We start from the raw sequence: 26,696 nt of genomic DNA on the forward strand, positions 1-26,696 counted from the left end.
CAGAGATTTTCTGGAGGATAACAATATACTTTCACCTGCGCAGCATGGTTTTCGTAAAGGATTTTCTACGGTGACACAATTAACAACGGTAATCCATTCCCTTGCTAGAATTTTAGACAAATCCGGCCAGGTGGACGTTATTTTTTTAGACTTCAGGAAAGCCTTTGACCTTGTTTCACACTCTAAGCTTATTGAAAAACTTAAAATGATTAACCTTCCTCCTTTCATTATTAACTGGGTTGCTGCGTATGTCACTGATCGTAGACAGTTTGTTAATATTGATACTTACTACTCCCATGAACTTCCAGTTACTTCCGGCATCCCTCAGGGCAGCGTGCTAGGACCATTGTTGTTTTTAATATATATTAATGACATTGTGAGCGTTATTACTGAACCCGTCCAAATACGATTGTTTGCAGACGACTGCGTGCTGTTCAGGGAAGTGTCAAGCGAGGATGACCAGATAACTCTTAACAATAATCTACAAAATATTCTTTCCTGGTGTCATTGTTGGGATATGCAATTGAACGCTGACAAAACAGTGTATATGAAAATAACCAAGAAACTTAATAACCTTTCTTTTCCCTATGCCCTCGGGACAGAACCACTAACCGAAGTCAGCGAGTATAAATATCTTGGCGTCACACTAACAAACAGCCTAAACTGGAACACTCACATAACTAACGTATGTGACACAGCTTTTCGGAAACTTTGCCTTCTCCGTCATAAATTGAAGCATGTCCCCGCCGAAACTAAACTTTTAGCTTATACATCATTAATAAGACCAAAACTTGAATATGCATGCGTAGTGTGGGACCCTTATACCAAAACTAACATTGACGCTCTCGAAAGAATACAGCGTAAGGCAGTCAGGTTTATTTTTTCGAAGTACCGTACAACTGATTCCCCGACAGCACTAATGAAACAACATGGAATACCGACACTGGAACTGAGAAGAAAAACTCAGCGCTTAAAATTTATGTTCCTTCTTAAAAATAACCTTCTTGCTCTGACTCCTGATCCGTACATAACACTACTTACGGCACGCCGAACACGACATCGACACGATGACTCTCTAACGCCATACAGCACCAGAACTAATGTTTTTAAATATTCTTTTTTTCCTCGCACAATAACAGATTGGAACAACTTACCTCTGCCTCTTCTAACCAGCGTTGATTCAATTGAAACCTTGAATTGCTCTTGAATATTTTTCTTGTCTGCTTTTTGGTTGCCCAAACTGATCGTGTTTTTGCCTTGCTGCAAGTTTGACATTTCATGTTTGCATATTTCATTCATTGGCTTACTTCTGTTTGTTTCTGTTTGACTTTCCCAAATGAAGAGCTCGGTTTGCATTTCGTTTAGTCCTTGTTTTGCTCATGTCCTATTGCCCATAGAACAAGTGTTTTGAAATTATTATTTGCTATCTTCGTTCTATACGCTGATGCCAAGTGTATGCCCCTCCTGCTTGGGCCGTAAAGGCCTGCAGTATTGAATAAATAAATAAATAAATAAATAAAATAAGAATGCTGGAGTCTGTGTGTACGTGAAACAAGGTATCACCACTGTCAGACATCTCCCTTCGATCGTGGTGAATAATGGTGAAGCCTGCTGTGTTCAGGTTCTGGAAAGCAGCATTATCATCCAAGAAGTCTACGTGGCACCGGGAACATCTGTCAAGCAGACGATTGATGTGGTTGCCACGTGTATACCAGCCTACGGCATGGTTTCACACATGTGTGTGACTTTGGGTGATTTCAGCAGGAAACAGGACTCTCTTAGTGTATGAAAGAAAAGTCTGACTTTAAATTAGCTTTGGACCCTCACGTCCAGACTACACAATGGGGAACTACAATAAAGCTTGTATGTTAATGAGGCTCTACCAAATCGAAATACTGTATCGACAAAATTGAGACCGCTGCATGCTACTTCACAGATCATCGGGCAGTCTTCATCTCTGTCAAGCAAAATGAATAAAAGTTGTGTATACCCAATGTCTCTCATTTCTAAATATACAGCGACCACAACAAGCTCAGCCAGGGAAACGTACCTCTCGCTACGTATATCCTGGCATAGCCGAGCTAAGCCACTGCCAATTTTTTTTCACTACGCCAGATGAACCATCTTCAAAAGAGTACACAAAACCTTGTTTTTTTCTCGATGCCAGCTTTTTTTACACTAGAGGGCAGCGCTTGAGTGCTTTGGATAGTCAGAGCCTTGGCATATCTAAGTGCTCTGTGGCTCTGAATCTGCGTAGCTGGCAGCAAACCACAGCAGCATTTTCACTGACTACGTTCTAAAGAAAAAATTCCCAAGCTTTAAGCGAAAGCAAAGACAATTTAGCGAGTGCCTCCATGAGATGACGGAGGTAATGATGCTATTGAATCAAGTGGCGACAGTGTCAAAGAAGACGGCAGCAAAGGAAACGGGGCTGGAAGAAACAATGCTCTTCTGCAAACTTGTAGTCATAGTCCAAGACTGTACCCAGGAAAATGCTTTGAGTTGTACCATGCTGCCCAAATATTGCTGAAAGGCTAAGGCACATCTAGAAATATCAGAAATAAACATTCCATGAGCTGCTCATCCAGCATTGTTTACTTTCGCGGAGCTTAAAAGTGGCAATAGTTTCGGACTGGAATGGCTGTCAAAATGGGTAACAGTTTTGAACTGTAAAGGGCAAATGTTAAAAGCGTCTCTTAAGATATGTCACATACAAAATATTTCCAATGTTTCACCTTTGATGTGGCCTTCGCCGTGTTTTTCCCGTGCTGCTGTGACGGACATTGTGGGTCCTAGCAGTCATACCGAAGGTGATACAGAGAGAACGAGACCTTTGCTGCATGACAATCTGAGAGCTGTTTTGAGGAACCTGCCGAGTAGTCAATAGGAGTCGTGATGGCCTGTATGCAAGACCGCATTTTCAGTTCTAAAAGTGAGCACTGTTCATGCAATGTGTCCGCAGCTAACCAAAGCCAGCACTGCAGATGACGGGGCAGCAGGTATCGTTTCACGCCATCACAATAAGCATTTCAACATATCAGTAGCTGCTACTGGAAGAAGCTTCACAGTCTCAATTTCAGTTGGTTATTTTGGAATAAAGAGTGAGTCTAGGGGCTTCAAACTTCAGAAATAAAATAATAGGTTCCGGTACAATTTACTGGAATAGAAAACTAAAATGAAGCCACCACGATGTCTCAGTGGTTATGGCGCTCGGCTGCTGACCCGAAAGAAGCGGGTTCGATCCCGGTCGCAGCGGTCGAATTTCGATGGAGACAAAATTCTAGAGGCCACTGAGCTGTGCGATGTCTGTGCACGTTAAAGAACCCCAGGTGGTCGAAATTTCTGGAGCCCTTCACTACGGTGTCTCTCATAGCCTGAGTTTCTTTGGGACAATAAACCCCGATAAATTATAAACCAGAAAACTACAATGTGCCACAGGACCATATCATGGTCCCTTTAAAACTTATCTGCTTAATGTATACCGGGTGTTTTTTTCAAGTGTTTAAAGATCGTTGTTTGAAACCCTGCGAAGCTGCTATTTCTAAGTCAAGCTCTAAGCAAGCATGACTGTCCCCTGGCCTGCAGAAGACAACCACTATTGCACCATTTCAGTGCTCTGCCAAGAAGGAAGCTGTCTGCAGATTTTGGCACCAAGTGCCTAACACTGATGGTTTGTTAATGTTTTCCATGCATTGTTAAGCCTCTGATACAGCTGACAAAGATAGGTGTCCTGTTCAGACGAGAAACATGGCAAGTCAAAACCTTCAGATACCTTCAACATAGCCTACAATCACCTCCAGTTCTTGGGCAGTTCGATAACATTGAAACCAAGGTCCACATCAATGCAAGAAGCACAAGCCCTAGCTCCACACAGAATCATAAGTAAAAGCCTAGTGAAAGTCATCACTTAGAATAGCCATTGTTTTCCAAAGGTGGAGGGTGACTATTTCACAACAGAGAAAGAATGTCTAGCAATCACATGGGTTACATCAGAACATCACTCTTCCCTCTAAAGCAGGGCATTTAAGGTAATCAGTGACCATCACACTTTGCGCTGGTCTGAAAACTGAGGCCGTGACATATGGATGCTCAATACAGTATATCGCAGTTTTGTATTGCAGTAAATAGCACAGGAGCTTGTTATTCTATTTCCAAAATCTGAGTGCACTAGATGCGCTGCATATTCCAAAAATATATATATATATAAATTGAAATTCGAACCATGAAATTTCACCCACCAACAGTGACCACCATACTGAAATGCTCATGACATCACAGAGGCATACACGGCGGTGTGTCATCAGCTATGAGGGCTAGGAGGCCAGCGGACATGTCTCCCGTCCTCTCTCGGCACGCCTGAAGTAGTGGTTGTCCCTTACTGAGTCTTACGTCGCTCAGAGAAAACCGAAGACAAATTCTCTTGGCTAAATTATTGACTTGTTCACACTCAAATTTTGCACAGAGGTGGCATTTAGCGGCAATTTTTGCTTTATAATACATCTGGGTCGGGTACATCTGAACCAGTGAGAATTAGCCGAAAGCTGCCGAACAAAAAAAAATCTTTTTCACAACAGCTGTGCTGGCAGCACCAGCTATTTTCGGTTGCTGAATGACAAAAGCAGATGAACATGAGACGCAAAACAAAAAGTGCTCCTGAACGTTTCGGGAGTAAGAGATAGCGCGGCCGGCACAAATGTTGTGAAACCATCTTTTTCAGTCCGGCATTGCAGTATAAGATATGGCTTTTTGATTAATTCTCACTGCTTCAGGCAAGTACACAACCCAAATGTAGCAGAAAAGAAAAATTGCTACTAAATGCCACCTTCGTGCGAAATTCGTGTATAAATAAGCCAACGGTTAATCAAGAAGAATTTTCTACTATTTTCTCTGAATAATGCAACAGTCAGTATGAGTGACCGATAACAAACAAGGTACTGCACAAAAGTGCAAACAACCATGTACGTTTTGTCAGTGAAGGTAAAAATATGCTTGAAGATATCCAGACACTGCTATGAACAGCACAATACGCATGGCTTGGTTCCTCGCACACTACAAATTGAACAAAGCAGCAGGCGTAAGCATGCAATCTTTGCAAACAGCAGCCCAATAGGACTTAAAACACTGAAAATGATGTTACCAACAAGCAATAACCAGTATGCGAGAAAAATAAAAAGAAAGGAGTGCCTATCTCACACTATTAGTTTCATGCTATTTTTCACATTTCACACTATTTGTAGAGCACTCAGCTGGGGCTGCACAAGTCGCGCGTTAAAATCCAGATGGTGCTCTTATTTTTCCAAAAATATTTTTAACATTTTTATTTCCTGAAAGGAAACATTTGCCTGTTACTTCCTAGTACTGAATCCTGCCCCCCTCATCATGCTTTTCCTTCCAGCAACCAGTACCCAGTGTTCCAGTGTGGCATATCCTTATCCAGTGCGACACTTGGCCCGTAATCATACAAGACACTGGCTCCCAGTGGCAATGGGATGGCTTTTGCAATAGCGTTCTACCAGCCAAAAACAATGTTTGGCTAACACACAGCTTTTCAGATATGCTTCCACCAACAAGCCGTTGCATTCAAGTCTTCTCTGCGTTGTTCGTGCTGCAAGAGCGATAATAGTGCCAGTTTGTGCTAATTTTAGGTTATAATTATCCAGTCAATGGAAAGTAGGCAACAAATTGTAGTCCGCGACGCAACACCCCAGTCACGTTCTTCCGATATATATCGGATACAGGATGCACCACATTACATATGTGGAATAACTGGCAACTAAAAAACAACCACTCTCATATCACTCTCACTCTTTCACTCTCTCTCTCTCTCACACACAAAACAAAAAAAAGAGAAAACATTTCCCTATGCTTTCCTTGGTTTCAATGATAGTTCGCTTCCTTAATGCACATGAACAATGCACTTCTGCATGCACTTGAGAATTTCTGCCTCTCCGAAGATCTCAAGGTGGGTGCCGCAAACGTGCCCAGTTTTTCTAGGATAACTAAGCAAGCACACTACATTGAAGACGTCCGGAAGTAAAAAAGAGAGAGAAGTAGTAAAGAATATTAATTTCTATCTTGCTGAACTAAAGAAACTTCATGAGCAGCCACCATCCACAACACAACAGCATTTCAACACAGCAAGCAGCATGCAGTAGACGATATAGGGAAGGTATGCCTTTCTGCAAGTTTTTTGCAAAGGAACAAAAAAAAAGAAAAAAAAAAGATTACGCTCAAAAATTTTGTGTCACAGTCCCTTTAAAAAAGGCTCAATGGGCTGCCTTGAGCATTAGGGCCTATGACCATAAAAGTTCATCACTATGGTTTGCACTTTGTTGCACAAGTGCTGCAATGCGACCGAGACGGTGATCATTTTCTGAGACCTATCACCACTGCCAGAAACACTTACGCTCGAAAGCAGCGCACAGAGTTCCAAAGATTCAGCAAATACTAAAGTACTTGGAAGGCTAGACTTCCCAACTGCCATCAGCATCCAGGCGAGAATTACCATCATTCGGAATGTGGAACAACACCCTCACAAAGAACTTTGCAAATGACACACCCACTTACCTTTTCGTCATCCCTACAAACCTACAGATTTCTCCAGACCAACCAAATGCAGGCCCTCTGAGCATGCATGCATATTTCAGAGAACTGAGGTTAAATACTACTGCCATAGTCTGCCTTCCAACGTCACACACTATGCTTATCACACAGAGACTTTCAAACTAAGCATCGCTATCAGGTCTTATGAGGGCAATTACATTGCTGGCTCAACATTTTCAAAAAATCAGGGTGGACACAGATCACCTTTGCAACATAAGTACCTGGTAATAAAATGACCATTGCAGCCATGAGCTACCTGACACACAATAGGAAAGCCAAAGCTATGCTGGGCAGGAGTGCAGCTGTAGTAGCAAGTTCTTTCGAGAACTTACCACTGCAGCATGGTGCCTTAGGAGTCCTCATCACAGATGGAGAATCAGCATTTACACCCAAGCTCATGTAAGCAATTCCATGGCAGAACCACAGAAGCAACTCTCTACCATCTGCAGACCTTTGATGACAAGCTTGAACACATGACATGGGATTCATTGTTTTCCACCCACACCAGCTCCACAGGCTGACAAAATAAATGTTTATCCTCCTCCTCCCACGTAGCCTTCAGATACAACAACAGCGCAGAACACAGCACTGCTGATGGCACTTAAGACCATCCGCCACAGCTCTTGATGCTAGGCTGCAGAACATCAACAACAAAGTGAATGAATGTCGCTGCCTACTTACACGGATGACAAGTGATAATGACAACTAGCAGGCAGGCAGAAGCAGTTTTCAAAGCTAAATAGTTTATTGCGCAAACTTTTGCCCTTAGAAGGAACATAGTGGCAAGGATAATGATCCTCGCCCTTGACTGGTGTCAAAATGAGAATGACTATGGCTCTTGGACATGCTCTAATCAAACACAACAAAGAAATTTAAAGCATACATCTTCAGGAAGAGTCTTGAAGAACATAAAAATACCTGCACATATAGGCTTGTGAACATATGTAGCTACTCGCCCCAGAAAACAGAGTTGAAAATGATAACGCCGAGCACCTATGCTAACGAGGAACAAAAGGCTGAAAATCAGACATAATAAAATATATGATGCACTGTGGCCACAGCCAGACAGTAATGCACATGATATTCAGATCAAGTGCTCATAACACAGTTCCTGAATCTAACAAGGTTTCCGTTAGAACTCAGAAAAGCTTTCTTGACAATTTAATGACCGAATAAGAGAACCCCTGAAGGAACTGCCTGATGCAATTTACAATCTTCTGAAAAAGATATATTTACCCACTACTACAAAAAGTAAACTACATAAAACTAGCCAAATCCACATTTAGTTGGATAAAGTATTTGCCGAAACTGTTAATTCCATGCTTTTAAATATGCCAGCTTTTTTTTCATCTTTGCACCTTTTCACGCAGAACTATCAACATGCATACAAAAATAGTCTCTCCATAAAACTTCTGCAAAGTTCTCTACAACCTACAACTTCAGCATTTTTGTAATTTGAATCAGAAGTAGTCTTGCAGTGTTACAGGAGACAAATTTACCTTTCGCTTGATGAATTCAAGTAGACATTCTTGCCCACGGATGAAGAAGCTGTGAAAAAACTCTATTTCCTCTCGGTCCGACCTTAGGCCTTGGTCAGTGTTGGTCACTTTGCGAAAGCCATCTGCAAAAAGAATAACAGAAAAAGTTAATTCTTCAAATCATGCAGTAGCCCACTTCCCTGTGCAGACCATGCCTGTGCTAAGACACTTTCCATTACGATGAATTTTTAATGTGAAAGCATTATATGGCTCATCGGCAATGAAACCTAGCGTCAGCTTTGACAAGCAGCAGCGGTCCCAAAAATCCCAGGTGACGTCACCATGGTATCATAGAAAAATAAAATTTCTTCCAAAGGTGCGAGGAATTGAACCCAGGACCTTTAAACAGCACTGCGACCCCCGCAACCCATAGGCCATAAGACCACGTTGCTTCTTTACGAACAAAGGTGAACCAGTATATGTTTTGCCTTGTGGCTGTATGCAAATGAGTAGGTGTGTCATTAGAAAGGATGAGAAAAAATTTAAAAAAAAGAAAAGAAGACAAACATGATGCTTCGGCATTCAAAGCACGTAAGTAGTCTTAAGTGCCCTCCGTAATTTTATGGCACAAGGGCAGCTTTGGCGAAAGAGTGCCATGGCGCAATGCGCTTTTCATCTACTCAAGGTTGGGTCTAAGATCCATATTCCAGGCATTAAATCTCACATAAGCCGAGCACCAGGCCAGGGGAAAGCGTGTACTCATCGTATCCTCAGTGGGTACCCGGCAGGACTTGGCAAGTCACATTATAAATGCAGACTTACAACAGCATTGACCAACTGGCTCAGGTCGATAGTGAAACAGGCAGCATACAATTTCTTCCAGCAACCAAGATTAATGGGGTCCTAAAACTGTCATACTGAGTGCCTGTCTTTTCTTTTAATTGTAGGGCAAGGTTTTCCGAGTGACCGGTAGTCATGACACTGAATATGAAGTGCAAAAACATCCTAAATAACTAACTCTGCCAAATGATCAACTTTATTTTCAAATAAAAGGAAGTACCAAATAATAGGAGAATGGAGACCAAGGTGCAATAGGAGAATGGAGACCAAAGTGGCATCACATGCAGGGCTTGAACCGTTAACACCCCAAAGGCTTCTTAAAGGGTCTCTGAAATGGGCGTTTGAGGTTGGCTATAAAATGCCTGCATTATGTAAAGCACAGGCCATTAAGCATTCATGCCCTGTACAAGAGCTCAAAAGCGAGCCAATAACTTTCAACACATTTTAAAAAATTCCCACTTCTGCACCTCACGGTAACCAGCAGTGCCAGGCTTTTGCCCGAATCCGCACACGCAGTGCACCATGTAGCACTCGTTATGTCAGCAGCGGAGGGCCATCATTGGTTCGCCATGCCAACTCTTTCAGACATCCCGTAGCTACTATGGCCACTCCGGCAGGTCAGGAAGCTCTGCCCCCCAGGGAATTCCCACGCACGCCAGCAGCTGGCGGAGGAGTGCCGACACTTCAGCGTGCGAAAAGTGACAAGAGGAGAGGAAAAGGCAAGAAGATGTGGAGATTCAAATTTTGATTACGATAACACAGCTTCCACAAGATGCATTAAAAAAATTCTTGCTGGAGAATATTTGTGAATCGGCGTTCTTTAACATCCCAGGCATGCTGCAACTTTATTAACAGCCCCTTTCAGAGCCCGTTTCAAGGGACACTGAGGACAGATTGAAGTTACTTGTATCAATAGGTCACTGCATCCCAATAACAAAGACGCTATTTTCACTGAAAACTTAACTTTTGTATGCTAGAAAACAACAAAAAATGAAACACGGGCGTCACCAATGATTTTTTGGTACAGATCCCACAGGCTAGGCTACACCACTGTTCACTTCAAAACAGTGATCACAGAGTCGTTTTCAGTGTGGATAGACATCACGAGTTTGAATCGAGTGGTGAACAAATTTTGAACAAAATTTTCTCAGCAATAAGTGCATCTTCGCTGGCACAGAAATCAACATAGCCAGCAAGAGCTATACAACAGATTTTTACTGTCAACAAAAATTAGATGAAGTCGTCCTCGGTGTACGTTTAGGTCAAATGGTCTGCACACAATATGTGCATGGCGTTTGACCTGCTGCTCCATCATTCTTTCAATAAATAACGTCTTTTACTGAAGACCAGTGTAAGCATGTCTAGAGAGAAACTGCACCAAGCTACTGTGGTGCAGGCATCACAAATGAGGTTTGCACCTGTTTGTGAGTGAGCCCAAAATAAAATGATTAAGTGATAGTAAGAGTGATGTTGCTCTTGCCCTGAGTGCTACAAGTAGAAATGCCACTGCAGCCATTTTTGTGAACACTTCTTCACCAGTTCTCAAAGTGCAAGAGCTAATTTACATATGTCATTGCAGAAATAGCTACATTCACTGGTGCGATTCTCGAATGTAAAGGTTACAGGCTGACAAGGATATGCGTTATTTGAAGAGCAAGTACAATATATTTATGATAATACAAGGCTTGCTATGAATGAGAGTCGTCAAATGAATGTGGAGGTAAGGCTCGATTACAAAGTGCAATGAATTGTGTTAAACCATAGCTAATGCACTTCCCATGCACCTGCATTGCTCCCAGGTTAAGAATGGTTTATCATTTATGGGGTTTAAGGTCCCAAAGCAACTCAGGCTATAAAGGTGGCCATAGTGAAAGGCTCTGGATAATTTCAACAATCTGGGGTGTTTCACTGGTATCCCTATAAAACTACACCTGAGTGACCGCCTTCCAACCTTTATAATTCTTTAATGTGCGTTGACATCGCACGGTAAATAGGCCTCTAGCATTTCATTTACACCACGATGCAACAGCCAGAGTCAAGATCGAACCAGCGTCTTTCGGGTCAGCAGCCGAACGCCATAACTACTAAGCCACTGCGGTGGCTTGCCAGGCTAAGAATGTACAGGACACTGATCAAATGTTGTCTGAAGTTTAGGAACAGCTTTTGATTTCACTACGAAAAGAGGACGCCACATGAAAGGACTGGGATTAAGTCCAAAAAACACTGGCATTTTCTTCCTTTTATCAGCCTCTTTTCCTTTTCAACTAAATCTCCTAACTTGACAATTTTTTCCAACCACTGTCTTAACACTTACCAAATTATGAAATTTTCCATTTGTTTAGTGATGTTTTCCGATGTTTATTTTTTAAAATATGACTTATTATTTCATTAGATAGTAAGTATATGTCATTCATGACAGGACTGCAGAACTTTGCAGGAGCTGCGAAAAAAAAATGTACAAACTTCAAATTTCCCATAACGTTAAGAGCATAAAAGCCATTTCCGATATTTACACACACATAATATACCCCATCCCAAGTCCTAGCTCCTGCTTGCTTGCTTCAACACAATGAGCAATGCGTACCAGAAAGTTGGCATTGAATTTTTTTTTCGTGTGCTCTTTTCAGAATCCATATTTTAACCTAAAAATGTCTAGTGTCCGGACACCACTACTTTGCGCATTAACCCTTCAAATTTATTTTAAAAAACCTTTCGCTTAGAAGTGTAGGTTCAAGAGGCTCAAAACTTTGCCTCGGTAAGCAATGCACTGTGCGAGTTCCGAAACAGCCGCCAGTCTTCTCTGGAAGCAGTGAGCGGATCTGAGTGCATCAACCGCAAGAAAAGCAAACAAGATTTTTGTGGATTGTCATGAGAAAACCACCACATGTGGTGAGAAATGTGACAGTAGAGTTGATGTCAAATGTTCGAACTTTTACCGGCCATTTGCCTAGTGTCTTATATGTAGGACGGCTGAAAAATCAAGTGTTGAGAAAAATATTTCGATCAATAAAAGGACAATTCAGAATTCTGAAGTGAAGTAAACATTTTATACAAAAATATTCTTATTATTTCATTTTCACTCCAGAGCTGAGAATATCTTAGCAATCCTATCCAACTAACACAAACTTTGTACACTACGAACATGGAATCTAAGTTGACTATTTTTGTATGATTGCTCACCTACGCTATTCCTGCACAGAAATGAAATCACATCCTTGTGGCTGAAAGAGCACTTATCTTGTAAAATAAATTGTCAGTTTTCAAAGTAGTTTGGAGATGCTGTATGATAAGGTGGAATAACAGCAATCACATAAAACTGCCTTGCTCTTAAAGCCCAAACAATAAACAGTTCTGAAATGCAGATTAGCACTTCAATACCCAGCTGCTGATGGATTTTTTGAGGAAAAAACCTCTCCAAAGCATATACAGCAGCGTTTACATGAACACGACAGAAGTAGACTCCAGTCCACTTTTTGAGGGAAAATGCAAAAATGTCAAGGAAGAGAGCAGAGGACGAGTCGCACTTTTCCTTCTCAAAACCTGCTCTTTCTCTCAAAAAGTTGACTGGAGTCGACTTCTGTCGCGTTCATGTAACCGAGGCTTATGAAAACATTACATCTATGATCTGCTGCTGTTTTACAGTACAAGACGCAAACAATGATGCAGCTAGAAGAAAATTCTGCACTAGCACAAGAGAGGGGACACATCTCAACTGGGGCATTCACACAAATACGAAGATCAAGCATATTGGCAAGAACACTTGGCAAAGATGATATATCGCACTTGAGCTAGATGTGCCTTTTATTCATCACTGCTCCTTTCTGTGCTGCTTGAACAACAACTTGCATTTTTTTTTTCCATACTTACATATATTAAGCTGCCTGATCAAGCTAGCCATGTTATTGTGCTTGAAATACAGGGGCAGAAGTTCCTTGGCAAACTGTGTCTGGTTGTGTATGATGAAGCTCTGGCCATTCTACAACAAAAACAAATGGACAAAATCCATGTTCAGTACAACATCAGTGCACTACACAGCGGTCCATAGTTAGAAAGTTCGCACACCAACAGAAATGCTGAATTCAAATACATTTCAGAACATTCCTGCCTAATATACTGCATACTCCCACATTTTCTAAGATCTAAGATTAAAACTTAAATTTGATTACCACATTGTGAATACTGACAACTGTAAATATCAGCCAACTTTGACTCCTGCTCTTACAACCAACTTACGACCAATGCCTCAGTAGTAGTCATAGTAGTAGAAACACAATGTACCAATCACTACATGAATTGTGCCTCTTAAACCAAGGTTCAGTGTTAAACAAGAAATGCACGAGTGTCTTTTAGGAACATCAAAGTGCGATAGGTTTCTGTAGCAACATTATGTCAACTATTCTCAAAAAATACCGAAGATCAGAATTGAGACAATCGTTTAAAACCTCGTCAAAATATAGCTATTTCCTTGGCAATCAAAGTGGCCTGCGGATTCCTTTGAAAGCTACCAACAACTGGCATTATATAAGCTGGTTGCGCACGAAAAAACAAGGAATGCGCTGAAACAAATCTTGTACACACACAGTAGGAGCAATAGACATTAGGAGTAAAATATGGCTATTCCGATAACGCAAAGTACAACACCAACCGGTCCAATGGGCTATTTTTCTTCATAAACCAGGTATGTGAAAAAAACCACCAGGAGGAAAGGGGCTTCCGTAAAACTGAATTTCAGAATCAAATCGACACATAGAGATGAGCACGCTTGTCTAGAGCGCTCAAGCGACGTGCTGTGGAGCAAGTCAAATTAAACTTTACGCAGCTGCTTGTGCCTGCGCGGTTTGCATTCTATCTGGCTGCACAAGTAGAGCAAGTATTGCCCCTAGAACTCCAGTACCTGCTCCAGCTTTGCTTCCTTTCCTCTGCAGAGCCCGACTCAAGCACTCTCAGCAAGTTTGCTCACTCTGTACTGCAGTAAAATTTAAGGCTGACAAAATAGTAAAAATTTACAAAAAAATGACACCAAAATAACGGCACACATTCTAGCAAACTACAAAATATGAAATCAAATGACTGCCAAAACGGCTGGAGGTGCTTGCGGCGCTACAGATCGCTACAGCTCGTAGAGGCAAGCTATTACGTTACTGTGTGAATAAACAAACCCTATCACGGCGCAATATAGCGAGAAGACAAACGGAATGTAGAACAAAAGCTTGCGAGAGGTCCTGGAAAGCCGGAGCTGTTAGTTTATTCAGCTGTCAAAAGAATGCATCGCTTATTGCCGCCGGATGCGCGATCCGTACAATGCAAGTGGCTGCAAAACTTGCATGAGCAGACAGTTCGAGCGCTATTTACGTTCGACAAGTGGGCGGCACTGGAATACCCCTTCATGTTATAATGCGGTTTAACGCGGTGGCAAACACATGGTAGCATACAGAAGATGGACAAACGTGGTTAAAAACAGAAACAGACACAATCTTCGCCCCAACTCATCAAGAGCAATGAGCGCGACGTACCGAGTTCCAGCTGATCAAGTCGTTGCATTCCTCGTCTTCGACAAGCTTCCAGAGTTTAACTAAAAATGCAGGGACGCTGCTGCCGCCAAATTCTGTAGTATGCATCGCAAGCACGTTATGAACTTTGGAAGAATTTTAATGCATCACCGGCACAGACTTCGAGGGAAGACGAAAAAAAAAAATGTCACACAGTTGCCCGCCAACCTGGATACTGCGGCTATTGTGCCTAGAAAATAATTGCTAGTGTGTCGAGGGCGCGAGCTCGCGTGGCCGCTGCGGTGATGCCTTCCTGATGCCATCGTGTGGTGGCGCTGCCAGTCGCTAAGGTGCCACCACGCCCCGTTCGCTGCCGAGGCAGCGTAGGTGCGGCAAGTGTGACATTGGTGCGCTGTGCTTTTCACTACGAAAGCCTGTCTCTGAACGCTTTGAGAGCACTTTTTGCATAAAAACACTACTGGCTGCAGACAATCTTACCGGCTTGTCATTACCAGGAGAAAATCCTGGACTGAAACAGCGCTCGCCCAGGCGTTTGACACGTACCACCAGGTCCAGTTTGCTAAATTTTTATTCGTTTATTCTTTGTGGTGAACCGCAGAAGGACTTATAAGCAGAAGTCATATTGACTGTCTAATGTTCAGCGAGGTACCCGACTTGAAATAAGCAACGAAAGGTGATGCGTTGGCCGCATTACGTTGTTGTGAAATTGAACGATCGAGTATGGTCCGGACTCGTTGTTGCTACATGGAAACTTACGATCGAGATCTTATTCGACTAAGGGCCAGTCGATTGCGATCCACGCATCGCGATCGCGGGTGAAGGATATCGTATACACCTTCATGCTGAGTGAGCGCTCGGCTAGCTCTGTCAAGGTGGAAAGACCGAGTCGCGGCCCCCATTCTCAATGGCGAGCAGAACATATAACCCGGAATGGCGTCGCATATAGGTAAAAGAAAAGCAGGGCACTCTGGCTCTTTCCCACCACGGGTTCCGTCTTCAAAGGTCGCATGCGACGATCAACACAAACAGTACGTTGGAATAGGTCTCACTATATTGATGTGTTTTATTTGCAAATCACACCTTGCTTCACACAACTTGTGCAGGTGTGTATGAGCTTTCGATTCCCTTTGTAACGGAACAAAAGAAAATGGTGATTGCTACCATTGATTCTTATTTATAAATCTGGAATACAGCAAGAACAGATCAAAAACAGAGCTTGCTGTAAGCACGTGCTTGCTTTGTTCTTTTCCGAGAAAATACACTGTAGCGACCACAAGGCTGCGTTCTGGCATCAAGCTTCCAAATGCTACCATTCTTTCTATATACAAAGTGGCAGTTGTTTTTCTCCGCTCCATAACGTGCGTAGGCTACAGAGCCAGCAGGTGCTTCAGATATTTTGGTCCAGGTTGCAGGGATACAAACTGAATTCAACGGATGCTGATCTTCAGTAGCAATACGTCAACCCATCTGCTGCTGCGGGCATCACTCGGCTGCTCTGTTGTTTTCGGCTCGTCGGAAACATCGTCGAGCGTGCTTGACGGTCCATGGCTGACGACTGCACCGGCACCGCGCGTTTGCCCTTTAGCGGCAGGTTGGTCACACATGTTCCTCAATTTTATTTTCGATGTCTTCTTAGGCAGAAGGTATTTCGGATAGTTGTCGAATACTGCTGGCATGACATCGGGCATGAGATGTGGTCTATCTCTGGCGAGCTCGTTGACGGCACCGTTCACCGTCTCGCGATGTGGCACTCTTCAAGAGGTTTCTCGCAGACAACAGACGCTGGAGTCAACTTGCGGTGCTGTATTTTGATCAGCCGCTCCCACTCCGCAAGCCGTGTTGGGTCCGAGGACACACGGAACATGGAAGCCTTGCCCGGATTCGACCGGTAGCCACTCCGACAGAGCGGCACGAAACATGTTTTTTCCCGGCCTTGATGCTTCGACTTTACCAAAATATTAGTCGCTGTGGTTTTCCCTCACATGGAACAGCACGGACAAAACAACAGAAAAAGCGTAGATGCGACCAAAATGCTATATTCAACACCGCGCACCACCAGTGCAACTGCAGCGACTGCGGCATGTCCGGCAGCGACGGCACCTTTACGACGAGCAGCGCCCCTCGCGGCCAAAGTTGGAAGGCATCGCGCGCGCTGCCACCTTCTCCCATTAGGAGAGCGCTCCGCTCGACACACTAGTAGGATATTCTAAGCACTATACTGCGGCATCATCAGTTGCGTACCACCATAGTTACGTAATTTGAGTGTGCCTCGTCATCAGTATTGTACACGTTACAGAAAATAAGTAACCGATTTACTATTACAATCGCGCCATCTTAAAATGTAACTCATTACAGCGGTCACTTGCAGCCCACAAAGTGTAACAACATTTGCAGAAAAGTAAACAATTACTACTGCGTTACTTTCCTTCCATCTTTATTGTCCTCCCCAACCCCGCGATATATGCCCGCATATTCCCTGCAGTCTATTGCAGAAAAGTAATCAATTACTACTGCGTTACTTTCCTTCCATCTTTATTGTCCTCCCCAACCCCGCGATATATGCCCGCATATACCTTGGAGTCTATTTCAGAAAAGTAATCAATTACTACTGCGTTTCCTTCCATCTTTACTGTCCTCCCCAACCCCGCGATATATGCCTGCATACACCCTGGAGTCTACTCCCCTTCCTGTAAACTACGTGGCCAACATGCCACTCCATCCCACACTACTGTGGGCTTGCCCTCGGGGCTCCCCTCCTCGATGTTTGCAGCTCTCGAATAGACCAGTGGGAGGCCGCATTGCTCAGTTCCGACTAGGACACACAGTGACAAGAGCCCTAGAAGTCAACTTAACAACTGCTAATAAAAGTAGCAGTCTGTAACCATCTGCTACTTTTGTCGACGAAAATAAAGTTTACCCTCCTCCTGTCCTAACACAACTTTATTGAGACTACAATGAACTACTGCTGCTTGCAGTATATTTTGCTGCATGTCGAGAGCTGTTTTTCGAAGCTGTCGTCGCTAATTTTCCCACATTTCCTCATGATGAGGTCAACAGACACTGAAGAGCGGTATTATAGCATATGAACATTTGCGCGCCACTTGCAAGTCCTCTAAGCGCCGCGGATCGTTGTTACGCGCATGTGGTGCGGAGCCATCTCACAGGACGGGGGCGACGGGGGGCTCGCGACGAGAACCACGAGAACAGCCGCTTAAGGCAGCGGTGACCCGGTTGTGGTCCGGACATGACCGCGCGCGAAGCTTAATTCTCCGCATCAGTAGGAGGTCCGTTCTCGCTGTCATGACGGGCGAGACAAATCCCCACTAATTAACACCAGTGCCCGCCGTGATGTTGATTTTTAAGCTGTACCGGTTGCTTACAACTTGCTTTGGGAAAAGTAATGATTACCAGTAATCGATTACAGAAAAAATAATTACATGGGTACGTAACCGTTTGAAAAAAATGATCGATTAATTACAAATTTACAAGAAAATGTAATTGATTAAAGAAAAGTTGGAGATAGAATAAGGACAGGAGGAAGTCTGGAATTACCTGAGCTCTCAAATGTAGTGGTGACCAGTCCATGGGAAAGGAGGACTGCATGGCGCTCAATGGATGGAAGCCGGAAACGTCGCGGTGACCTGTCTGGGGAGTCGTTGGCCCGCGAGGGCACATCCCTCATATCTAATGTTCTTAGAACTTTGCGAAGGGCGCGTCTGTTACAATCTTGCTGCGGAGCATTGCGAGATATATGTTTCGATCGGGTGAAGCAGATCTTGGAAGGCCCAGCCTGCGCTGTTTCTGGTCATTTTTCCGACGAGCTTTCGCTGAACGGTACCTCCCTGAATAACGTTGACAAATTTCAAACAAACCCATTCCCCTCTTCTCTATTATTTCCGCAAGAAACACAGCTCACTATAGGTTCCTGTGTGATTCACGTGCATCACACAGGAAAGTCACTGCAGTGCGCGTGTACACGCGCACTGCAGTGACTTTCGGAGTAACAAAGCCCCTAGGCCTGACTTACCGGATTTCTTCAAATGACAAGCACGTGCGTTGATGAAATGGCAACTGGAACAAGGGGGAGAGGTTTCTTGCTGTACATCTTCGCAACTGCGTTATTGTCTGTTATGTCAAGTGCATGGTTTGTTAGCAACAGTTTGATAAACTTCTTGCATGCAATATGCAGCAGTGCTTCCCTAGCTGTGGCCGCTATCCTTGTTCTCAGGTCAGGAACAGGCAAACCCGCGATTTTATTCACATTAGTTGTAGAGCATGCATGTGTCCAGTGGCCTTTGAAGATCGTTCGGTCTTTGAGCACGATATTGACGAACTTCTTGAGGACATGTAACACTCTTCGGAGCGCTGACGCCGGGTAAAAGAGTCCACCCCTGTCTTGGTGGGCAGTCAAACTGTCTACAGTAGCATTTCCTTGGCTGGAAATGCAAGCTACAAACTGCAGAATAATTTGATGTTGTGCTTTGCTGCCAGCCTTTTCCTCTAATTACCTTGAGCCGTCTTTCTCGGAGTTCTAGCTCGGCAGGAATTTCATGGAACGAAACGCCGGGCTTCTTGTTTCGCTGACTGGACATGCAAAACGGAACGCAACAGCAACACATTTTCGCTCGCTTCTCCCTCCAGCAACTGCAGTCATCGACGCGTTACTTATCAAACGGTAACACTGAACACACCAGACTAATAATATAAAAAACAACGCACCAGAAGACATACTTTTTGCTGCAACGGCAGTCACAAGAAAATTCTGTGCTGCCTGCGTGTCGTCTGCTAGAGGGTCATCTGACAGCGCCTCCATACGGCGGACGCGCGCTCTACGGCGGGCAGAGAGAGAAACTTTATTTGGGTGCTTTCAAGGGCTTGGCGTCTCGAGGCCTCCGTCACGTGTTCACTGCGCTGGCGACTTGAGGCCTCTTCTTAAGCAAGGTTGGGCCCCTGTTCCAGGGCTCCACTGAGCCTAGCTACCTCACTTGCGTGCTGCACTAAAGCCCTTTGGGCCTTGAGCTCGCAGCTGGTGAGCAGTACAGAGATACCTGCCCCTGGTGCGGGGCCACACCCACACTCTACCACATCACATGGGAATGTAAACGCAACCAAACATTCCACCAACACAATAACCCGACTGCAGAGCAATGGGAGAGTCGGCGGGCAGAAAAACCTCTGACGCTTCAGGCATGTTCTTCAGGATGCATTGGGTGGAGTCTCTGGCCGTGTCATCAAAACCATCCGTGGATGACAAAAACCGGAAATTGGTTTTTTTAGGAAAAGATATAGCGCAATATTTGTGTCAGATCTCGGCTGGCACCTGAACCGCGCCGTAAGGGAAGGGATAAAGGAGGGACTGAGAGAGGAAGGAAGAGGTGCAGTAGTGGAGGGCTCCGGAATAATTTCGACCCCCTGGGGACCATGGATAAGGCCTCGCCGCGGTGGCTCAGTGGTTAGGGCGCTCGACTACTGACCCGGAGTCCCCGGGTTCGAACTGAACCGCGGCGGCTGCGTTCGATGGCGGCGAAACGCTAAAGCGCCCGTGTGCTGTGCGATGTCAGTGCACGTTAAAGATCCCCAGGTGGTCGAAATTATTCCGGAGTCCTCCACTACAACACCCCTTTCACTCCCTCCTTTATCCCTTCCCTTACGGCGCGGTTCAAGTGTCCAACGATATATGAGACAGATACTGCGCCATTTCCTTTCCCCCAAAACCAATTGTTGGTATTACTCTCGTTCGAGCGCAGTGGGGCCGTGCGGGCACGCAGGAATCACGCGGTGAGCGGCAAACAACGCAGCCCACATCCAAAGCGCGTTCACCACGAAGCTAGCGGCTGGCTGCCCGCTCGTTCGGAGCGGAAGCTATGCTGGCGTTCGTGGCATCGGGTATGTCAAGAACGATGTGCCGACGAACTACGACTGCAACTTCAGACCCGCGCGTTTCGGCAAGGCGCCTGGCAGCGCTTCTACGTGGTTTGCCGCTCCGCGCGTCCGTTCCACCGTACGTAGCAGAACGATTTGTCTGGCGGGCAAGGCGTCGCGCCGAACGGGCGATGGTTGGATTGATGGAAGGTAGGAGCGTCCGCTTTGAAACGGGGTGATGGCAGTTGCCATCATGATCAACTTTTTTATTTTTGTTTAACTATGTTGTAAGTTATTAAAATTCACCATTTTCTTTAAATACGTCTTCTTACACTTCTAACCTTATGTCGCCTCTCTACTTTTGAGCGACCAATCTTCTAATCGCTTTATGCCACCGCAGACTTATTTACATGTCATCTCTAAAATCCTAGGGCCTCAACAGGAAGAGTGTCGACTGTGCCTGCATCGACATCGGGATGGATACCATCACATTTAAGTATGCGGTGTTCTATTGTTTCTACGGATTTACCACACACAGCACATGTGTCATCTTCTTCGTTAAATTTCTTTTTGTAGCTGCCCGTTCAAAGACATCCTAACCTAGCTTCAAAGAGTAGGGCACTGCCTCCTGAGTTATCATAAAACGCTTCCTTCCTGATCTGCCCTCTCCAGCTAGTGTAGCTCTATGTCTAGTGTAGCTCTATGTCTCCAGCCACTGCCAGCCGGACTGCCCTCTGTCGGTCGTCCAGAGTCCAGAGTCAAAACCCAAAGTCCTTTCCGTCCTTTCACAGTCATCATCATCATCGTCACTGGCGGCGGCGGTGGGTGCAGTGGGCGGTTGATGTAGAACAGTGGTTGAGTGGTTTCGATTGATTCCGAGATTCGAGATCGGGTCTGACTTGCACGGCCTCATATCTTTGCCTCGTTTTACTATACACCCCCGCTTAGGCCATTAGTGTTTGCTCCGTGTGTACTGGAACGATGTCCGTGTGACAAAAACCTGGGAGGCGTCACCGATGGGTCCGGCTGCACGCCGTTGCAATGCCAGGCAAAATTCGCGTTCTGTGGAGTGAACTGCTACAACGTTTGATTCTTTCGGCTGTGGTGGAGCACCTTTCGTGGCACACTTAGTGTCACGTCACGTCAGACATACCACATCATGGCTTCGGAGCGATGGGACAAGGATATCGACGAGGGAGTTGTTCGAATTGTCGGGCAGCTTCAACTTCGCAAGTACGGGAAGTTTATGGAAGACTTGACTACCGAATTTAAGAATATCGAACAGTCTTTGGACGATGGCATCACAGAAGCATGGGATGTGGACTCCGACTTGATTGCACTGCACTGGGTTCCGTACGAGAACACTACCCTCCTCGAGCTTATTTCTACTGACAACAAGGTACTCAACAAAGTAATGACTGTCCTGGCGGCATTGTGTGCCGAGATGAAGCAGCTTTGTCACGAAGCGAAGTCCAAGTTTCACGAGGCAATCCTTTTCTATGGAGAAGGTAGCCTGTCCAGTAACACTGTACCTGACGGCGAGTCGCAGGTCGCTGTTGGCAGGATGATCGGCATCATGCAAGACCTGTCCTGCCACGTGAGCCGTTGCTACCTCGTTGCAAAAAATGTTATTCAACAAATGTCCGCACTGTATGACAGGAACAAGGCAGCCTGCGTTATTGACGTGACGGATGTACACTTCCAAACGGTCTTTGAACACTTGGGCGAAATGCTGGCCTCACTCGTCACCCTGGACGAAATTGTGCAGGCTCAAGGGGGCCTACGTGAGCATTGGACGCTTTACAGAAGGATGCTCAAGTCTGTCCACAACAACTGTGCCAAATTCAACGTTGTCCCAGAGGACATGAAAGCACTGGACAAATTGATGGGCGAATTGGAGTACAAGCTGTTGCAAGGTCGCATCTTCATGGGTTGTGTAGAACAAGGCTTTGACGACAACACACTTTTCGTGGCTAAAAATGCTGCCTTTGCCGAGGAGTTCGCTCACAACATACGCAGTTGGTTTGCACAAGTCGATGCCAAACTTGGCGAGACTAACGAGTTGGATAAACGCAAGCAGCTCATTGGAATCTATGCACTTTATGTACTCTACTACTACATCTACAGAAATGTGGACAAGAAATTTTTCAAGACTCTGTGGGATGTGTACAAGAAGGTGCCAGCAGTGCATGTTTTAGGCAATATTCTGTGGTTTCCAGACCAGTTCTTGTTGCTTCAGATGCCTCAGGTAATGCGCTCTTTGGACAAAAAAGCACAAGATGCCGTAAAAGCTCAGCGCCTCAGCTATCTTCAGCAGAAGTCTGCTGTGTTATCAAGGGATGTGCAGGCACTTCATGTCCAGGTGTCTTCTTGGCTTGTGCGTATGGAGTCTGTTTTCCAGAAGGACACAGACAAGCTACTAGAAGACTTGAATCGCCGTAGCTCTCTCCTTCTTCAGGGAATTTATCTGACTTGGTACATCTCTCATCAGGTAAAAACCCTAATGAATTTGCATGTGGCATTGAATAAGCCAATGACAAAGTCATCTGTTTTGCAACTTTGTAAGATGATTGAGATGATGAAGGCTATAGAAGGCATGTTCCATCAGCAAACATTGAAAATTTGCGACTCTGTTACCCACATAGTGCAGCATTTGTCTTATGTGGCACTCTTTGCTGTTAGCAATGCCAAAAAGCGGCTCGTCTCTGACAAAAAGTACAGTGAACGCAGGCTGGATGTTTTGTCGGCACTTGTGCTGGTGGAAAAGTGTTTGAGTGGCCCTGCTACAAAAGAGAGGCGCTTGATCATTCACTTGGCAATAGCCGTTGGAGTGCAAATGAAGTGTTTCAAGGATGAAGAAATTGCTTCCTTTTATTCTGTGATGCGGAAGCTTGACATGATTGGCGAATTACATGAGAAACTACAAGAAGGGTCTGATGGAAGCTTCTTGTACTGGCACAGGGTAGTGTTTCCAATTTTCTTGGATGATGTGTATGAGAGTGCTGTGGATGGCCATCGGATTCACTACCTTGTTGCTGCACTTAAGGATAGTGCTAGACCAATCAAGACAACTAAGCACGACTCTGACCCCCAGGCCATCCTTGACATTTTCAGGGAAGAAATATATGGGCAGTTCAAAGAACACATTCTGGACAAACTCTGCAAGGATGTAGAGACAGACTTGCGCCTTCAGACCCACTGCCATCTTCAACTTGATGATCGAAACCCATTCCGTGTGGGCCTGAAGGACTATGCTCAGATCCTGCACATTAGACCTATAAGGCTCCTTGGCCAGGTCATCAATGTCAGGGCATATGTGGAGCACTACCTTGACAAAACCTTTTATAACCTTACAACAGTGGCACTGCATGACTGGAAGACTTATGGTGAAATGCGCAGCATGGCAAGGCAAAAATATGGATTGTCTACAGTTGAAGACCACCTTCCCAGTCAAACTTTAGAGCAGGGTCTGGATGTCCTTGAGATCATGCGTAACATCCACATTTTTGTATCCCGCTACTACTACAACCTCAACAACCAGATCTTTGTTGAACGCACCAGCAACAACAAACATCTGAACACAATCAACATACGGCACATTGCCAATTCCATTCGTACACACGGCATTGGCATCATGAACACAACTGTCAACTTTACTTACCAGTTTCTGCGGAAGAAATTCTACATTTTTTCTCAGTTTTTATATGATGAGCACATCAAGTCTCGACTGATCAAGGATCTCAGGCACTTCCGTGAGCTCCGAAGCCAAAGTGACCCAAAATATCCATTTGAGAGGGCAGAAAAGTTCAATCGTGGCATCCGAAAACTGGGTCTGACACCTGATGGTGAAAGCTTCCTGGACCAGTTTCGGACTCTGGTGAGCCAAGTGGGCAATGCAATGGGATATGTGCGCATGATTCGCTCAGGCGGGCTGCACTGCTGCAGTAACGCCATTCAGTTCGTGCCCGACTTGGAGTATGTGGCCAATTTTGAAGGGCTGTCTCGGGAAGCGCTTCTGGGGGATGCTTGCACAGAAGCAGCACATAGACTAGATGCTGTAGTCACAAGTCTGGCCAAGAATTTCTCGGAGGGCAGCGAGTACTTCCGCCTGCTGGTTGATGTCTTCTCGCCCACATTCCGGGATCCCAGTAACATGCATCTGAGGAACTTCTTTGTAATCCTCCCGCCATTGACCCTCAACTATGTTGAACATGCAGTGTCCTGCAAGGAGCGAATGAGCCGCAAGAACAAGGTTGGTGCTGCATTCACAGATGATGGCTTTGCCATGGGTGTGGCGTACATACTCAAGCTCTTGGATCAATACCAGGACTTTGACTCACTGCACTGGTTTCAGTCAGTGTCTGAAAAGTTCCAGAAAGACACTGCTCAGGTCAGGGAGCAGAAGAAAGAGGCAGCTGGCAAAGAGGATGAAAAGCTGCAGCAAGCAATGTCACTGACAGGAAAACGCCTGGACACTTACCGGCATGAATTCGACCTCCTGAACTACTCCCTAAGCAGTGCACGCATTTTCTTTCGTGCAGACCTGACCGCAGAAGAGGAAAAACAAGAAAAGGCTGATGACATCACAAAGACTCCTCATTAGCCAAGCCTGGGAAAGACAATGCCTTGACTGTTGCTTGAGAATACCTACTTCTTGATTAACTGAAGTGAACTGGTTTCCCTTAATTTAGTAATCTAGTCTTGATCTTTTTTTGGAAGCACAGTAATATTAGTAGTGTAAATACACTGCAAGAGCCTGTCAAAATGTTCTCATTGCATGCTTATGAAATGCAGTGTTATACAGCTTTGGGAAATTAAAAGGTGAATTTTGGATATTTTTAGTCCCTTGCATGTGTCTGTTGCATTTTCATGACGCACATTTACAAGCCATGCTAGGTCTTTGACTGCAACAGTGTCTAGGTGGCTGTGAATGGTTATGGTGGGTATTTGTACGGCTTAACCCAGTGAACTCTTAGAAGTCGCAAGTTAGCGACATATTGATTGTGCATCGTGTACTTGTTCTGCGTGGAGCTTGGTTACAAATTTTATCAATAGGTTCCCAGTAGCCAGCACTTTATATTGGAAATATATTTGTTGCCTTTGTGAGGAAGGGGACCGCGAAATAGTTAGGCGCATAAAACATGGCATATAGGTAAGCGTATCTGTAACCTACAAGTAAGGATGGTGCACACACGCTATCGACGCTCTTGCAGCGACTTGCTGCCCGCCGGCGTACTGGCCGCGCTCTGCTCACTGGTTGGCCAGTTGGCCGTGGTCCGCTTTGCAGAGAAGCCACAGCAGACGGTGCTTTGAAACTAGCTACCGCTTATTATAAGAGTCCTAATCCAGCTACCAGTACGCAATGAATAGAATATTAAGATTGAGGTACGTTTGGTTTCCGGAATGTCCGAGGCAGAAAAGCGAGAGGAGCGTATTCGAGGCGAAGCCATAGCCAAGCTGGCAAGGCTTCGCTCAGCTTGGCTTCACTGCATGATAAGCGGTGTCTCGTGGAAAATAAGTGCGAGACCGAAAGCACGTTCATCTCATTGTGCAGTGTTACAGCGCTAGCGCTGCCAGCAGGTGTCCAAGGCTGCACAGCAATGAGTCTCCACGCGCGGCGATTGCCAGAGCGCTGTTCAGAGAATCTCCACTTTAGGGCGCCAAATGCTCCCTTAAAGGATTTCGACAGACATGAACAGTAGTACAAAATTTTGGAAGAGGTTTCAAGGGCATATCCTGACTGTTCGATGTAAACAATATTTTTATATATCCAGGATCGACAGCATCTGGTTTTTCGTATATTTGCAACACCGTGCGGTTGTATGACCACTTTATTCTGTTCATTCTTCTAGACAATTGCTGCGTTTTTGTTAAACGAGCTTTGTTTAATTTCATGAGGCGCAACAAGGTGATTCCACCGGCTGCCAACATTGAATCCCTCGTTCAGTCCCCTGCTGACATCTCAAAGGCCTTAGAGGATATTGTGTGTGGCTTAGAGCTTCGCTTTACATCTGCTCTACCTTCTCCTGCTATATTCACATGCACCTCAACTGATTTCACTTAGGTCTCTATGCCTGAGCTGTCGCAAATTGTTCTGCGCTTATCCCCAGCGGCTCCTGGCCCCAATAAGGTCACTTCATCTATGATCAAAATTTTGTTCAATGAATCTCCTGAAGACCTATTGGCTGTAGTTAACCATTCCATTCAATGTCCTTGGATTCCTCATGAGTGGCGTCTTGCTGAATTAGTTCCATTGCTTAAAAAGCAAGGGGAGGGATTAACTTTAGACAACATACGCCCTATTTCATTAACATCGAACCTAGTGCAATTGGTGGAAAGGGTCCTTCTCAGCCGTGTCATGTCATTCATCTCAAAAATGCTCTCTTGAATCCATGTCAAATTG

General features: G+C 44.9%; 3 protein-coding genes across 15 annotated transcripts in view; 2 read left to right on the forward strand and 1 right to left on the reverse strand.

Annotated features, from left to right (window-relative positions):
* Window positions 1–14,691, reverse strand: part of LOC144113933 (heat shock factor protein-like) — a 72,053-nt gene extending 57,362 nt beyond the window's left edge. For 3 of the 12 annotated variants that reach the window (XR_013310916.1, XR_013310915.1, XR_013310919.1), the window contains exons 1-3: window positions 14,435–14,688; window positions 12,789–12,897; window positions 8,103–8,224 (exon numbers count right to left, since the gene is read on the reverse strand). Coding sequence is in view for 6 of the 12 variants with exons in the window: in XM_077647336.1 (XP_077503462.1) it covers window positions 8,103–8,224; window positions 12,789–12,897; window positions 14,435–14,539 (336 nt within the window). In the remaining 6 variants the exon portion in view is untranslated. Of the gene's footprint in view, window positions 1–8,102; window positions 8,225–12,788; window positions 12,898–14,434 lie in introns of all 12 variants that reach the window. The other 9 variants (XR_013310918.1, XM_077647340.1, XM_077647338.1 and 6 more) reach the window with 5 other exon arrangements.
* A 1,100-nt stretch (window positions 14,692–15,791) lies between these two features.
* Window positions 15,792–26,696, forward strand: part of RabGGTa (Rab geranylgeranyltransferase subunit alpha) — a 63,508-nt gene continuing 52,603 nt past the window's right edge. The window contains exon 1 of one of the 2 annotated variants that reach the window (XM_077647343.1): window positions 15,792–16,022. In XM_077647343.1, coding sequence (XP_077503469.1) covers window positions 15,866–16,022 — 157 coding nt within the window. In that variant the 5' untranslated portion in view covers window positions 15,792–15,865. The remainder of the gene's footprint in view (window positions 16,023–26,696) is intronic. The other variant, XM_077647342.1, reaches the window with a different exon arrangement.
* Window positions 21,076–25,134, forward strand: SWIP (strumpellin and WASH-interacting protein). The gene has a single exon (XM_077647341.1). It carries the CDS (start codon window positions 21,453–21,455, stop codon window positions 24,894–24,896), a length of 3,444 nt encoding a protein of 1,147 aa, XP_077503467.1. The 5' UTR covers window positions 21,076–21,452; the 3' UTR covers window positions 24,897–25,134.

Source organism: Amblyomma americanum, chromosome 1 (assembly GCF_052857255.1).
Source record: "Amblyomma americanum isolate KBUSLIRL-KWMA chromosome 1, ASM5285725v1, whole genome shotgun sequence".
In the NCBI taxonomy this organism is placed as follows: Eukaryota; Metazoa; Arthropoda; class Arachnida; order Ixodida; family Ixodidae; genus Amblyomma; species Amblyomma americanum.